The sequence below is a fragment of the Notolepis coatsorum genome (assembly GCF_963971535.1).
Source record: "Notolepis coatsorum genome assembly, chromosome: 1".
Taxonomy (NCBI): domain Eukaryota; kingdom Metazoa; phylum Chordata; class Actinopteri; order Aulopiformes; family Paralepididae; genus Notolepis; species Notolepis coatsorum.
Genome location: NC_140165.1, coordinates 323,001,640 through 323,017,285, shown reverse-complemented (window position 1 = coordinate 323,017,285; position 15,646 = coordinate 323,001,640). Strand labels below are relative to the sequence as shown.

The window sequence follows — 15,646 nt, the reverse complement described above, 5'->3', positions numbered from 1 at the left end:
GACACGTCTTGTTAGGGATGAGGACACGTCTTGTTAGGGATGAGGACACGTCTTGTTAGGGATGAGGACAAGACGTCTTGTTAGGGAAGGGGACATGTCTTGTTAGGGATGAGGACACGTCTTGTTAGGGATGAGGACACGTCTTGTTAGGGATGAGGACACGTCTTGTTAGGGATGAGGACACGTCTTGTTAGGGATGAGGACACGTCTTGTTAGGGATGAGGACATGTCTTGTTAGGGATGAGGACAACACGTCTTGTTAGGGATGAGGACATGTCTTGTTAGGGATGAGGACACGTCTTGTTAGGGATGAGGACATGTCTTGTTAGGGATGAGGACATGTCTTGTTAGGGATGAGGACACGTCTTGTTAGGGATGAGGACAAGACGTCTTGTTAGGGATGAGGACATGTCTTGTTAGGGATGAGGACATGTCTTGTTAGGGATGAGGACATGTCTTGTTAGGGATGAGGACACGTCTTGTTAGGGATGAGGACATGTCTTGTTAGGGATGAGGACATGTCTTGTTAGGGATGAGGACATGTCTTGTTAGGGATGAGGACACGTCTTGTTAGGGATGAGGACATGTCTTGTTAGGGATGAGGACACGTCTTGTTAGGGATGAGGACATGTCTTGTTAGGGATGAGGACACGTCTTGTTAGGGATGAGGACACGTCTTGTTAGGGATGAGGACACGTCTTGTTAGGGATGAGGACACATCTTGTTAGGGATGAGGACACGTCTTGTTAGGGATGAGGACACGTCTTGTTAGGGATGAGGACATGTCTTGTTAGGGATGAGGACACGTCTTGTTAGGGATGAGGACATGTCTTGTTAGGGATGAGGACACGTCTTGTTAGGGATGAGGACACATCTTGTTAGGGATGAGGACATGTCTTGTTAGGGATGAGGACACGTTTTGTTAGGGATGAGGACATGTCTTGTTAGGGATGAGGACACGTCTTGTTAGGGATGAGGACACGTCTTGTTAGGGATGAGGACAACATGTCTTGTTAGGGATGAGGACACGTCTTGTTAGGGATGAGGACATGTCTTGTTAGGGATGAGGACACGTCTTGTTAGGGATGAGGACACGTCTTGTTAGGGATGAGGACATGTCTTGTTAGGGATGAGGACACGTCTTGTTGGGATGAGGACATGTCTTGTTAGGGATGAGGACACGTCTTGTTAGGGATGAGGACACGTCTTGTTAGGGATGAGGACAACATGTCTTGTTAGGGATGAGGACACGTCTTGTTAGGGATGAGGACATGTCTTGTTAGGGATGAGGACATGTCTTGTTAGGGATGAGGACACGTCTTGTTGGGGATGAGGACACGTCTTGTTAGGGATGAGGACATGTCTTGTTAGGGATGAGGACACGTCTTGTTAGGGATGAGGACACGTCTTGTTAGGGATGAGGACACGTCTTGTTAGGGATGAGGACACGTCTTGTTAGGGATGAGGACACGTCTTGTTAGGGATGAGGACACGTCTTGTTAGGGATGAGGACATGTCTTGTTATGGATGAGGACATGTCTTGTTAGGGATGAGGACACGTCTTGTTAGGGATGAGGACACGTCTTGTTAGGGATGAGGACACGTCTTGTTAGGGATGAGGACAACATGTCTTGTTAGGGATGAGGACACGTCTTGTTAGGGATGAGGACAACATGTCTTGTTAGGGATGAGGACACGTCTTGTTAGGGATGAGGACAACATGCTCTTTCCTTGTGATTGTTCAGGTTTTCTGGATGAATCCCAACATCAGCAAAAAAAAATTGATGACCTTAAAGTCTGTCCAGTTGACTTAGAGGAGCCCTGCTGGTTAGGGTTAGGGTTAGGTTAGGGTCCAGTTGACTCAGAGGAGCCCTGCTGGTTAGGGTTAGGGTTAGGTTAGGGTCCAGTTGACTCAGAGGAGCCCTGCTGTCCTGTTGACCCAGCGCTTCACCGTGGAGCTGTTTGTGTAGCCGGGCCAAACAAACACACAGGCCCAAGAGCACACTGCATCACTGTGTATGTAACCTACATCGAGTGCTAGTGTCCTCCTGACCAATGTTATATATTACCTCCATGTGACCAGTGTACACATGCGTGTACTGTACATCGTAATCAGGGGTGTTACAGGAGTTTGAACCTTAGGGGGGGCTCAGCCCCTCTACGGGGGGTCGGGGGACCTGAAGGTTTTACGTAAAGTGGTTCTACGGCCAAGGGTCAAAGTCAGCAGTAGGTACCACATACACATTCCATACACCACTGGAATACAGACGCAGCGCAACACTGTATGTCAATATTTCCTGTCTATTAATATGCAATAAACATGCTTGCCTATTCAAATTATTACAATGTATTACAATTCTGAGTGGGTAGAGGCTTGGGGCATTATATCTAATGAAACCACGGCTATGCTCAATTATGTCTTGTAAGTTGTTGCAGCATTTCTTTTGTGTTGAGACCATTTATTAGATTTAGGACAGCTTTATTAGATTCAGGACAGCTTTATTATATTTAGTGTATAAAGTTACTTTAAGAAATCTCTCCAATATATCCGATTAAGACACAGGTCTCTATGGCTGTCCAACTTCAGCCGGCTGTGACCTCACTAATGAATGTCACAATAGGTTCATGTACACAGTACAGGCTGTGACCTCACTGATTAATGTCACAATAGGTTCATGTACACAGTACAGGCTGTGACCTCACTGATGAATGTCACAATAGGTTCATGTACACAGTACAGGCTGTGACCTCACTGATTAATGTCACAATAGGTTCATGTACACAGTACAGGCTGTGACCTCACTGATTAATGTCACAATAGGTTCATGTACACAGTACAGGCTGTGACCTCACTGATGAATGTCACAATAGGTTCATGTACACAGTACAGGCTGTGACCTCACTGATTAATGTCACAATAGGTTCATGTACACAGTACAGGCTGTGACCTCACTGATTAATGTCACAATAGGTTCATGTATACAGTACAGGCTGTGACCTCACTGATTAATGTCACAATAGGTTCATGTACACAGTACAGGCTGTGACCTCACTGATTAATGTCACAATAGGTTCATGTATACAGTACAGGCTGTGACCCCGTTGAAAATGGCCCTGCATTATCTTTCCCTCAGAAAGTTTGGCCTAACTTTGCATGACATACTTGGTACCAAGGGATTCCTTAGGTCAGGTCTAGTTTCATATGATACCACTACCTTTGTGCTAGCATAAGACATGAGCATGATAGGGCCCTAGGGCTAATGGACTAATACACTTTGTATACTGACAGAGTTTGCTGATCGAACTCTTTTTTTTGTATCCAATTTTTCTCCCATCCCAATTTCGTATCGCCAATTTTCCCCTTCAATTCTCCCCTCCCCTGTCTTGAACGTTGCTAGACTATGCCTCCCACTGGTCGGCTGTAGTGAGGCTAGAAGCCTTGCATCACGTGTCCCCTCCGGTACACGAGGAGGCAGCCTGTCGCATCTTTTCACCAGACAGCGCGGACTCTCAGTGGCGAGGAGTAACGCGTGGGAGGCTCACGCTGCCCCCGATACTTCCTGTCTCTGCTGTACAGGCGTCACCCAAACGACCTGTAGGAGTCGCTGTCCACAACGTCCAATCCCCACCCATCGACTTTCCACCCGCTACCTCTGCCAATTGTGTTAGTATGACGACTGGCCCAAGCCGCAGGCAACGCTGACTCGGGGAGTCGAGACCGCAGCCTCTTGCATTGGTGACGAGCGCAATCTCCGCTGCGCCACCCAGCGACCTGATCTAATTATTTGTGTTAGTAGAATAGTACTCCAACTTATAACAGCTTCACATGTTTGACAGTTTCAACACTTACCAACCCATTTACAGGTCTGAATTTGGTATCCAGTGAAATTATTCTGAAATGCACTGCAAAGAGAAATGACAAGGATTTACAAAAGATTAAAGGCTATAGTTTAAAAATATATATATATATATATTATAGTGTATAGTATATTACATTATAGATCAACAAAATGCTAGTCTACTTGGATCTGAGATCATGTTAAAACTGATCATTTCCACAGAACCTTTGCTCTTTAATCTTCAATCAAAGACAATAGGATCCACTTAAATTATGAAATATCTCTGGTCAATCAAAATGAAAAACGTGCACTTCCCCCATTCTAGCACAATGCTATACTGACTCAAACATAATCCACTCAAAGTTACCCGTTTGTCCAGGGAGGTAGATGGGTTTGTCTGTCTGGACGAACGTCGCAGGATCGTAGGCTTTGATCATGACTTTCCTTTGTTCTGTTGATTGGAAGGTTTCACCTCGAACCTCCACCTTGAACGTCTGCACCACCTCGCCCCCCACAGCAGGGGCCTGTGGACACATAGTTTACAGTTCAGAGACATCCATCAATTATAGCAGTTCAAATTAAAACCTATAAGAATTCACCAAGAGCCACGTAGATATTTACAGCTACATTATGCTTTTAATTGAGTGTTGAATCTTTATATCTTTATGTACAGTATAAGCATCTATTGCAGCATAACATCTGTGATATTGCTATTTACACTGGTGAGGCTAGAACTGACCTGGAAGTGAGCGCAGCGGTGAAAGGCTGTGCTGGAGGTCTCCCGGAAGACGGTTGTGTTCTCCTGATCTGAGATCAGTGTGATGGTCGTGACCAGAGTCTCATTAGGCTGCATGAGGCTCACACAGAATCTAGCCTCAGACCCAGCCTCCAACACGGCAGGAATGGCCACCATGTATTGCCTGCAATTACAAATGCAGTCAAACACAATTCCAACCCAGTAGGCTAGTAGTCGGAGAGCAAAACATCCTTCAACATACATGTGAAACTCGTTGCTATACTGTAAGCCTTGTCTGGTCGAGTCTCAGGTGAATTATATTGTATTGTTGGTCGATTGTAAAAAGCTGTTGCACTTACGGTCCTGCCACCACTTGCTTCACACAGATCCAGTTGAAACAGACGACTAGTATCCACCTCCACATCTGAACTTCAGGAAGAGCCATGACTGAAGGGGGCTGAGCCTCTGGGCTGTCTGTTATATAGCCTCTACTACAGTAAGCTCCTCCCACACTGTGTTGAGTGACATGTAGCTGAGCCTCTGGGCTGTCTGTTATATAGCCTCTACTACAGTAAGCTCCACCCACACTGTGTTGAGTGACATGTAGCTGAGCCTCTGGGCTGTCTGTTATATAGACTCTACTACAGTAAGCTCCACCCACACTGTGTTGAGTGACATGTAGCTGAGCCTCTGGGCTGTCTGTTATATAGACTCTACTACAGTAAGCTCCACCCACACTGTGTTGAGTGACATGTAGCTGAGCCTCTGGGCTGTCTGTTATATAGACTCTACTACAGTAAGCTCCTCCCACACTGTGTTGAGTGACATGTAGCAGAACACACTCATAATCCAATAGTAGATGGCAACTATTTTCCAGGTGCAAATAAATAATTGATGAACTGAAATCAGTGATCCAAACTTAAAGAAATAATGCTCGGTAGCCCACACTACCACAAATAATAAATAGCAATGGAGACGTTTACATTTTCTTGTGAGCGGTCAGTCACCAGACTCTCTGTGGGCCATGCGGCAGGGCAGGTGTGTGGGCTTGATTGGCACCTGATTGGTGTCAGGTGTGCTAAAGCATTACATCACGCGCAGGAGTGGGTTATGAGAATTCTAATTAGATTAGAATCAGATTAATTCTCATAACCCACGACTGCACGTGTTGTAATGGCTTTTATACAACTGGCGCATTCATCCAACCTTATTGCTATACAATAAACACACATTAATTGAAGATTTATTGACAAAACCATCCGCAGAAAAAGTAGTTCCCAAAAAAAAAGAGAAGTTGCCTCCATGTGGAAGCAGCTCGGAAGTGCATCCAACTGTTCTCAGTAGGACATCCAACAAACTAACACATCCAACTGTTCTCAGTAAGACATCCAACAAACACATCCAACTGTCTTTCAACTAAGACATCCAACAAACTAACACATCCAACTGTTCTCAGTAAGACATCCAACAAACACATCCAACTGTCTTTCAACTAAGATATCCAACAAACTAACACATCCAACTGTCTTTCAACTAAGACATCCAACAAACTAACACATTTCCCCTATAGGGGAAAAAAAGAAATTTGGAAACAAGGCGGACAGTAATAAAATTAGCCATTAATCAATCAATCAATCAATTTGCGCGATTTAAATTTTGTTCCACAATGACTCATGACCCACCAATTACATAATCCAACATTGTTTAAGAAACTGACACATTCGTCGTTTTTCATTTAGTCTTTATGACCCTATCAACATATCCTTTCGTAACGTTTACTGTTACAAAGGATCAGATTAAACCGAATATATATATATTTATTGATTGATATATATTGCATAGTATTTGTATATCGTTTGATATCCCTTGTATATTCCTTGTACATATACACGGAATGTCCCTTTAGCCTAGTACAGACCATAATATTTCATTCTCCTATTGGACAGCGGTCCACAGGCGCCTGGGCCGTGCCTCCAGAGTCAGGTTCAAAGCCACCGTCAAGACATGTCTGTACATGCCCGGCCTTGCCCAGGGATACGAGACAGAAATGAGGTTGGCACTAGATTGTTCGCCGTGCATATAAATATGGCGCAGGTGAATACAGAAGTAGAGTTACCCAATAAGTTGAAGCCTCACCCACGATACTCCGTGCGGTGAAGTATGGCCTGTTTGGCCCCAAATAGAGCATTGAGACCGCGTGCGAATTAATAACTGAATTGTCAGAGTTTGGCGCTATACCGTCGAGTGCGACATATTTCTATTAAGTCAGTAATAGTCTATTTGTGTAAAGTGTATCGTGCGGCTAAAGTTCTACAGTGACCAGCATCACCAACGCTTCCTCGTACCAGCTAGAGTGCTTATCCAGGCTGGGCTGCTTTCATGGCGCTTTCACCCGAGGAGACCTAGACGAGAACCGTGTGGACATGTACACTGGATTAATCTACCCGACGACTACATAGCCCTTTGCGGCTGGATTATATTTGTTTTGGTCCTGTGATTTATGGAGCGGAGAATCGCCGACGCCTACATGTGTGGGATTTACCCTGTGAGGAGCCAGGTCGAGTCTGCGCCTCAGAGAGCCTGAGGCCGGCTAGCTTTCTTCACTGTGGAGCTACAGTCTACGGAGAACAGCTGTATTCGTCTGTGGATCAAGAGACTATTGCACCGTCTCCTGTACTTGGAGTCTCCTTAGTCATCGTTGACCAGACTCTCTACTACCGACAGATCCTCTACCCCTGCTGGCTTACAACCGGGGGGACCCTTCCAGTATCTCCCGCTATATATTACTAGTGTACCATAGATATAATTCCCTAAGATTCAGGTTGTATAATTACCTCCTGCGTAACCAGAGAATGGACATTCATTATTGATTTGCCTACGCACATTCCTTTGCCTTATAAGCGCATCCAAAGTAAAATAGAGAAGTATATTATGTACCTTTTGCTGCAATAAATACTTGATTACACCTTGGTGTGGAACCGATTCATTGTGGGAAGTGTTCATCATATTTATATATCATGTACTGTATGGCCAGTAATTAAAGTACATAAAGCGGTAGTGGTTTAATGATACCATACTTATCAATACAGTCAGGGAATTGTACCCCTCAGTTACAATTGGTCCTTCGAGCCGGAGGGTAACTAGTGTAATATTAATATAGTGGTATTAATATTGACATGTCCTATGATGAACACTCCACAAAACGGTTCTCCTAAAGTAGATCGCCCGCAGCGTAGACGGCAGACACCTCAGTACTTAGAGGATTACGTTGCCAATATACTACCTAGCTTTCTACAGACGGTAAACGCGGAAAAAGTAGATAGTAAAATTATGTCCGACCCTATCGACCAGGCTACCCCGCCAATAGAGGCCCTAGTGGGTTCTAACGTAACTGACCAAGCTCACGGTAGGGACCAGGAGGGACCCGACATGACTTTACCCCCCGCCAAGACCAAAGAAGTAGTCCCCGGAGAGCTCCAGGATAAAGACAGCTCTCCAGGGATGGAACTCTACCCGCTACAAGAAGAGGAGAGCACCCCGGAGATGGATCTCCAGGACTCGCCACAGGAGAACAGATCTCCAACGAGTACTGCCAGGAGCGGATCACCTCAACCAGCGTCTTCCCCCAGCGAGGCGGACAAGATGCTGGCACAGGCATTCCTCGCCAGCCTAGCAGCCTCAACAGAGCGCGATCGACTCCAAGCACAGACGCTTAGTGAGCGCGAACATTCTTCCATGGAAAGAGAACGCCTTCAGGCGCAGCAACGGAGCGACGAAGATCGTATACGTCTAGAGATTAGACGCCTTCAGACGGAAGAGAATATGGTAAGGGACCGGGCCGAAGCCCAGCGCGCCGCCGCCGAAGCCCAGCGCGCCGCTGCCGGTGCCCAAAGAGAAGCAGAGCGCGACCTCGCTCTCACCAAGCGCGAAGCCGAGCGCGACCGATACAAGCGCAGATAATGGAGCAGCTGATCACCAGGGCAACACCCCCTCCCTCCGCACGGGGTTCCAGGGCCTCGTCAAGACAAGGGTCAAGGGCACCCTCCCCTACCCGATCAAGCGACCCTGAGCCCGACCACCAGAGAGAGCCTATACCCCCCTCCGAACCCCTTCCCCGACCGGTCCAAGTGAGACCCAGCTACAAGGAAGAAACGGTCTACACCGCGGAGAGGCTAAATAGACGACTACAGGATCTAGAGGACCTGCCAGAGGAAGAAGAAGAGGGAGAGGAGGAGAGTCAAGCCCGACAGCAGCACAGTACTCCACAGGACCAGGAGGTCCAGTACAGCCCAGGCTCTACCCCCGCGGCTCTGCGCTACAGACCCCCGACTCAATTCACGGGTGAGCTTGACGCACGACCAGCCCCGAGGAACAGCACCTGGATACGCGGGCCATGGTACCCAGCAGGTACCAGCCCACCAAGAGGCGTAAGAGGAGACTCGCCTAGGAGGCCTCTCTTCCAACGCTCACCGATGTGCCAGCCATCCATGGCATCATACATTGGCACACCGACATTTCCGGACTTCACCCACGAGAACAGAGCACAGTACACGGAGCTACGAATGTGCTTAGAGACAATGATGTCCGATGTAGCTGATGAACCGTACAAGTATGCTATCCTACTGAAGCACCTCAAGGTGCCCCGAGCGCACAATATAGCGCTGGCCTATGCCACCTCTACTACCCCATACACAGCGGCTCTAGCAGCACTCGACCAAAGATATGGACACATATGGGACTACGTAATACAAGAGATAAGGCATATTGACCGCCTACCCCCAGCCACAGACAATCGCTCACTAGATGACCTGTCTATCAAGGTACAATCCCTGGTAGGGATGCTGGGGGCGCAAAGAGAAAAGGGTATGCACGAACTGTACGCGAACTCTAATGTCGAGAGGATTTTAGAGAAGCTTCCGCCCGCCCGACAAGAGCGCTTCAGGCGGCAAAGAGACCACCGTGATCCTAACGGTCCCGAGCCATCCCTCCTAGACCTAGCCGACTTCCTGGCGAGAGAAGTCAACAGCCTACGGTTGGATACGTTCATGCGGAGCACACCCAGCTCCAGAGAGGGACCTAGGAGAGCAAACGATGGCCGCAGATTGGTGACCGTCATGCACCAATCAGAATCAGTACCGAGCAGCAAGAACCACAGTACCCCCTCGATGAAAGAGAAGTGGAAGATGGTGTGCCCGTACTGCGAAAAGGAACACTGGTTGTCACAATGTGACACGTTCAAGAAGATGACCGCCGACGAGGTGAGTCAATGGATAAAGTCCAACCGACGCTGTTACCGATGTGCGCGCAGTCACATGGCAGCCGATTGCCGCTTAAAGAAGAGGTGTAGTCGGTGTGACGGAGCCCACCTAGATGTCCTACACGACAGTAACAGAAGAAAGCCTGCACCCTCAAGCAGCACAAAGGCAAGTGTTATGTACATTGACCCCGCCAGCAGCGGGGGCGCCCGGGTGCTCTTAAAGGTGGTCCGCGTAACACTGAGTTACCAAGATAAGGTCATGGACACTTACGCCGTCCTTGACGACGGGTCAGAGAAGACCCTTCTCCTCGCGTCCGCTGCGGCCCAGCTGGGGCTGCGGGGGAGCGAAAACCAGATGACGATTCGGACAATAAGAAGAGATCTAAAGACGATAAAGGGCGAGAATGTCTCCTTCACTATCGCAGCAAGCGGGCAGCCAGAGAGACGGTATAGGATTACTAATGCTTTCACCAGCCAAGAAATAGGCCTGTCGCAGTACACCTACCCCATCGCCAAGCTGATGGATAAATATGTGCACCTGCGTCAACTACCTATACCGCTCATAGACGGTGCCACCCCGACCCTGCTGATAGGCTCCGACCATGCAGACCTCATCGTCCCGATTGACCGGGTCCACACAGGGCCCAGAGGCTGTCCTGCAGCAGTCGAGACCCGCCTAGGATGGACATTACAAGGCCCCCTCGCTAAGTCTCTTAACCGAACAGCAGCCACTAACTGCCTCCACTCCAGAGTGACAGAAGAAGACACCACCCTCCTACAGCATGTCGAGAGGCTATGGACACTAGAGACAATGCCCTTTAAGAACGAAAAGAAAGACATTCGTTCCAAGGAAGACATTTACGCTATAGCCCTCCTCGAGCAGGGGACAAAGAGAGTCAAAGTCAACGGAGTGATGAGATACGCAACTCCACTCCTGAGGCGAGAGGGTATGCCTACCTTCCACGCCCCAAAAGAAGCGACGGAGCGGTATCTATTGAACACAGAGCGGCGCCTAGCCAGAGACCCCGCTCAAGAGACGGTGTACCGCGCTGAGATTAACAAGCTAATCACAGCGGGACACAAAGAAAATTGACATTAAAGAGGCCGATCAGACGACCGAATCATGGTACGTGCCGCACCACAAAGTCCACCACAACGGCAAGGATCGTATTGTGTTCAACTGCAGCTACCAGATCGGATCACAAAATCTGAATAAAGAGCTCTTGCCCGGCCCAACACTCGGCCCCTCTCTACTAGGCGTGTTACTACGTTTCCGCCAAGACAAGGTGGCCATCAGCGGCGACATCAAAGGGATGTTCCTGCAGGTGAGACTAGTGGAGGAGGACAAGCCCCTGCTGCGGTTCCTATGGAGAGAGAGGATCGGGGATGAGCAACCAGCCATCTATCAATGGGAAGTCCTCCCTTTCGGAACCACATGCAGCCCATGCTGTGCTACGTTTGCACTGCAAAAGCACGTCGCAGAGGACCCAGCAGCTGATGAAGAGGTCCGACAAAGTGTAGGAAATAGTTTCTACGTGGACAACTGTCTGCAAAGCGTCTCGACGCCAGAAGAAGCCGAGGCCCTTCTACTCAAGCTCCGCGCCTCCCTGAACAAAGGCGGCTTTGATCTCAGGCAGTGGGCCAGCAGCGACCCGCAAGTATTGCGCAGCCTCTCCCCCAAGGACAAGGCAGCAAGCAGCGAGACCTGGATGGCGACCAGCCCAGGAGAAGCCCAAGAAATGACATTAGGACTAGTCTGGCGCTTCAAAACAGACTCGCTCCATTATAAACACACACCCCTGACCAAGGAGCAGGGAAGGTCGACTGCACTACCGACCACCAGACGGAGTGTATACAGAACACTCGCCAGACAATATGACCCGTTGGGATGTATTCTACCTTACACCACCAGGGCAAAGATGATTGTAAGAGCGTTATGGGACAAGGACCAGGGCTGGGACGACCCCATACCCGAACACCTTGCATCCACATGGAGAGAGTGGGAGACGGAACTCAGCTCACTCCCAGGTGTCAACATACGCCGCAGCTACTTCCCACCCACAGTGAGGCCGGAGACGTGCCAGATGGACCTGCACGTCTTCAGCGACGCCTCCGAAGTAGCCTACGGTTCGGTGGCCTACTTGCGTGCCCGAGAGGAGGGAGGAAAAATACATACTGCTTTCATCCTGGCTCGCTCAAGAATAGCCCCACGAAAGCAACAATCTATCCCGCGTCTAGAGCTCTGCGCAGCCCTAGCAGGAGCGCAACTCACCACGTTAATCCAACGTGAACTCACCATTCCGGTGCAAAGAACAATCTTGTGGTCAGACTCCACGACAGTACTCACATGGATCCGGTCTGATTCGTGCAGATACAAGGTCTTCGTGGGAGTCAGAGTCACAGAGATTCAAGAGTTAACAGAAGTAGCAAGCTGGAGGTATGTGGACACAAAACACAACCCAGCTGACGTCATCACCCGGGGAATGTCCCTGGATGACCTCACCCGTCACAACCTATACAGTGACGGGCCAGAGTTCCTCAAGCTCCCGGAAGAAGAGTGGCCTACACCCACCCCACGGGAAGCGAGTAAAGAGGAGGCCGAAAACAAGAAATCTATGTTCTGTGGATTGAACACACTCGTCTCCACAGACCCCGACATAGACGATTGCCTCACCCTAGAGAGTGCGCAGCTAAAGACATTCCTGTGGCACCACCCAGAGGTTCAGCTCACTACTGACATTACAGCAGCTGACTACGAAGAAGCAGAACTTCTTCTACTACAACGAGCCCAGAGAGACTCGTTCCCCGATGAGCTAGACTGTCTACAGGGAGCAAAGCCCGTCCCATCAGACAGCAGACTGCTCCACCTAGCCCCCGAGAGCGACGCCCATGGTCTCATCAGAGTGGGTGGTCGTCTGCGGAGAGCTCCAGACTTACCGGATGACGTCAAGTACCCGATAGTCTTAAACAGCCGACACAAGGTCACAGAGCTGATCATAAAGAAATACGACGAGGATGTGCATCACGCCGGGGCAGAGAGAGTCTTCGCGGAGATCAGACATCGTTATTGGATACTGCAAGGGAGAGAAGCAGTGCGGCGCTTCCAGCGAACCTGTCTAGACTGTCGTAAGTGGCGAGCGCAGCCCAGTATACCCCGGATGGCTGACCTACCTCCCTGTCGCCTCCGACTCGGCGACAAGCCTTTTCACTCCACCGGTATGGACTGTTTCGGCCCGCTGTATATAAAGAAAGGAAGAGGAACCGAGAAGCGGTGGGGTATTGTATTCAAATGCATGACCACCCGAGCGATGCATATAGAACTCATTCCAACCATGAGCACAGACTCATTCCTTATGGCCTTCCGAAGATTCACATCGCGGAAAGGCAAACCGTCTATATTATTGTCTGATCACGGGACAAACTTCAAAGGCGGAGAAAGAGAGCTGAGAGAGAGCTTCCAAGCTATGGGCCCAGAACTTAAGACCCACCTCGCTCCATCCCAGATTGACTTCCAGTTTAATCCCCCGAACGCACCTCACTTCGGTGGAACTTGGGAACGAGAAGTACGTTCAATAAAGACAGCCCTGTACGCCGTGCTTGGGGCCCAGACCGTGGCGGAAGAAGTCCTAATGACAGTCCTCACGGAGATCGAGGGAGTATTGAACTCAAAGCCCCTCGGTTACGTCTCAAGTGATGTAGCAGATGTCGACCCAGTCACCCCCAACACACTCTTGATGGAGCGGCTGGACCCCGCGCTACCACAGACAATGTACAGGCCTGAAGAAGCGAACGGCCGAAGAATGTGGAGGTACAGTCAAGTATTGGCTGACAAGTTTTGGAACAGCTTCCTACTCCACTATCTACCGTCTCTACAGACCCGCCAGAAATGGGTGAAAGAGAGAGACAATTTGACAGAAGGAACAGTCGTCATGATTATCGACCAGTCACTACCCCGAGCTATGTGGCCGGCTGGCCGCGTAAGCAAAGTGATCACCGGTGCCGACGGAAAGGTCCGAGCAGCCGAAGTGCTCGTCCAAGGACGGATCTACACCCGACCCGTGGCGAGGCTAATAGAACTGCCAAGGCTCCCCGATACTATCGATGACGACCATGACCCCATGACTTTGTGAACTGCCCGACCCCTCACAACAGACATGGAGTAGTGGACAGTGCGGTTAATCTGTCTCTGCTTAGCTAATTAGGTGGGACTAATTAGGAGGCGGCTGTTACAAAGGATCAGATTAAACCGAATATATATATTTATTGATTGATATATATTGCATAGTATTTGTATATCGTTTGATATCCCTTGTATATTCCTTGTACATATAAACGGAATGTCCCTTTAGCCTAGTACAGACCATAATATTTCATTCTCCTATTGGACAGCGGTCCACAGGCGCCTGGGCCGTGCCTCCAGAGTCAGGTTCAAAGCCACCGTCAAGACATGTCTGTACATGCCCGGCCTTGCCCAGGGATACGAGACAGAAATGAGGTTGGCACTAGATTATTCGCCGTGCATATAAATATGGCGCAGGTGAATACAGAAGTAGAGTTACCCAATAAGTTGAAGCCTCACCCACGATACTCCGTGCGGTGAAGTATGGCCTGTTTGGCCCCAAATAGAGCATTGAGACCGCGTGCGAATTAATAACTGAATTGTCAGAGTTTGGCGCTATACCGTCGAGTGCGACATATTTCTATTAAGTCAGTAATAGTCTATTTGTGTATAGTGTATCGTGCGGCTAAAGTTCTACAGTGACCAGCATCACCAACGCTTCCTCGTACCAGCTAGAGTGCTTATCCAGGCTGGGCTGCTTTCATGGCGCTTTCACCCGAGGAGACCTAGACGAGAACCGTGTGGACATGTACACTGGATTAATCTACCCGACGACTACATAGCCCTTTGCGGCTGGATTATATTTGTTTTGGTCCTGTGATTTATGGAGCGGAGAATCGCCGACGCCTACATGTGTGGGATTTACCCTGTGAGGAGCCAGGTCGAGTCTGCGCCTCAGAGAGCCTGAGGCCGGCTAGCTTTCTTCACTGTGGAGCTACAGTCTACGGAGAACAGCTGTATTCGTCTGTGGATCAAGAGACTATTGCACCGTCTCCTGTACTTGGAGTCTCCTTAGTCATCGTTGACCAGACTCTCTACTACCGACAGATCCTCTACCCCTGCTGGCTTACAACCGGGGGGACCCTTCCAGTATCTCCCGCTATATATTACTAGTGTACCATAGATATAATTCCCTAAGATTCAGGTTGTATAATTACCTCCTGCGTAACCAGAGAATGGACATTCATTATTGATTTGCCTACGCACATTCCTTTGCCTTATAAGCGCATCCAAAGTAAAATAGAGAAGTATATTATGTACCTTTTGCTGCAATAAATACTTGATTACACCTTGGTGTGGAACCGATTCATTGTGGGAAGTGTTCATCATATTTATATATCATGTACTGTATGGCCAGTAATTAAAGTACATAAAGCGGTAGTGGTTTAATGATACCATACTTATCAATACAGTCAGGGAATTGTACCCCTCAGTTACATTTACTGTCCGCCATCTTGCGTTCACTTCTAAAAACTCGCACGGCGGATTGATAGTAATTTGGTTGTGGGCGGGTCCTGGGACCAAGAGCGTTGGTTATAACAAATACCCATGTGTAACTTGACTGTTTCAGCCAATCAGAGTCGAGAAATTTGCATGCCATTGTATAAAGTGCCTTTAAGGAGGCTTGGTTTCCTGTGTTCAGATGCTTGTTTATGTCACGCTGTCCTCAGTGGTAGAGGAGCGTTCTTGAGTGT

The 15,646-nt window shown here is 48.8% G+C and overlaps 1 protein-coding gene across 1 annotated transcript in view; it reads right to left on the bottom strand.

Moving 5' to 3' along the window:
- LOC311226747 (alpha-2-macroglobulin-like) overlaps window positions 1-5,020 on the bottom strand; it is a gene marked incomplete at both ends in the record, with an annotated part of 60,515 nt that extends 55,495 nt beyond the window's left edge. Inside the window, 3 exons of the mRNA XM_084312157.1 lie at window positions 4,178-4,363; window positions 4,579-4,759; window positions 4,935-5,020. Of these exons, the coding sequence (XP_084168283.1) occupies window positions 4,178-4,363; window positions 4,579-4,759; window positions 4,935-5,020 (453 nt within the window). The remainder of the gene's footprint in view (window positions 1-4,177; window positions 4,364-4,578; window positions 4,760-4,934) is intronic.
- Between the last annotated feature and the right edge of the window lie 10,626 nt (window positions 5,021-15,646).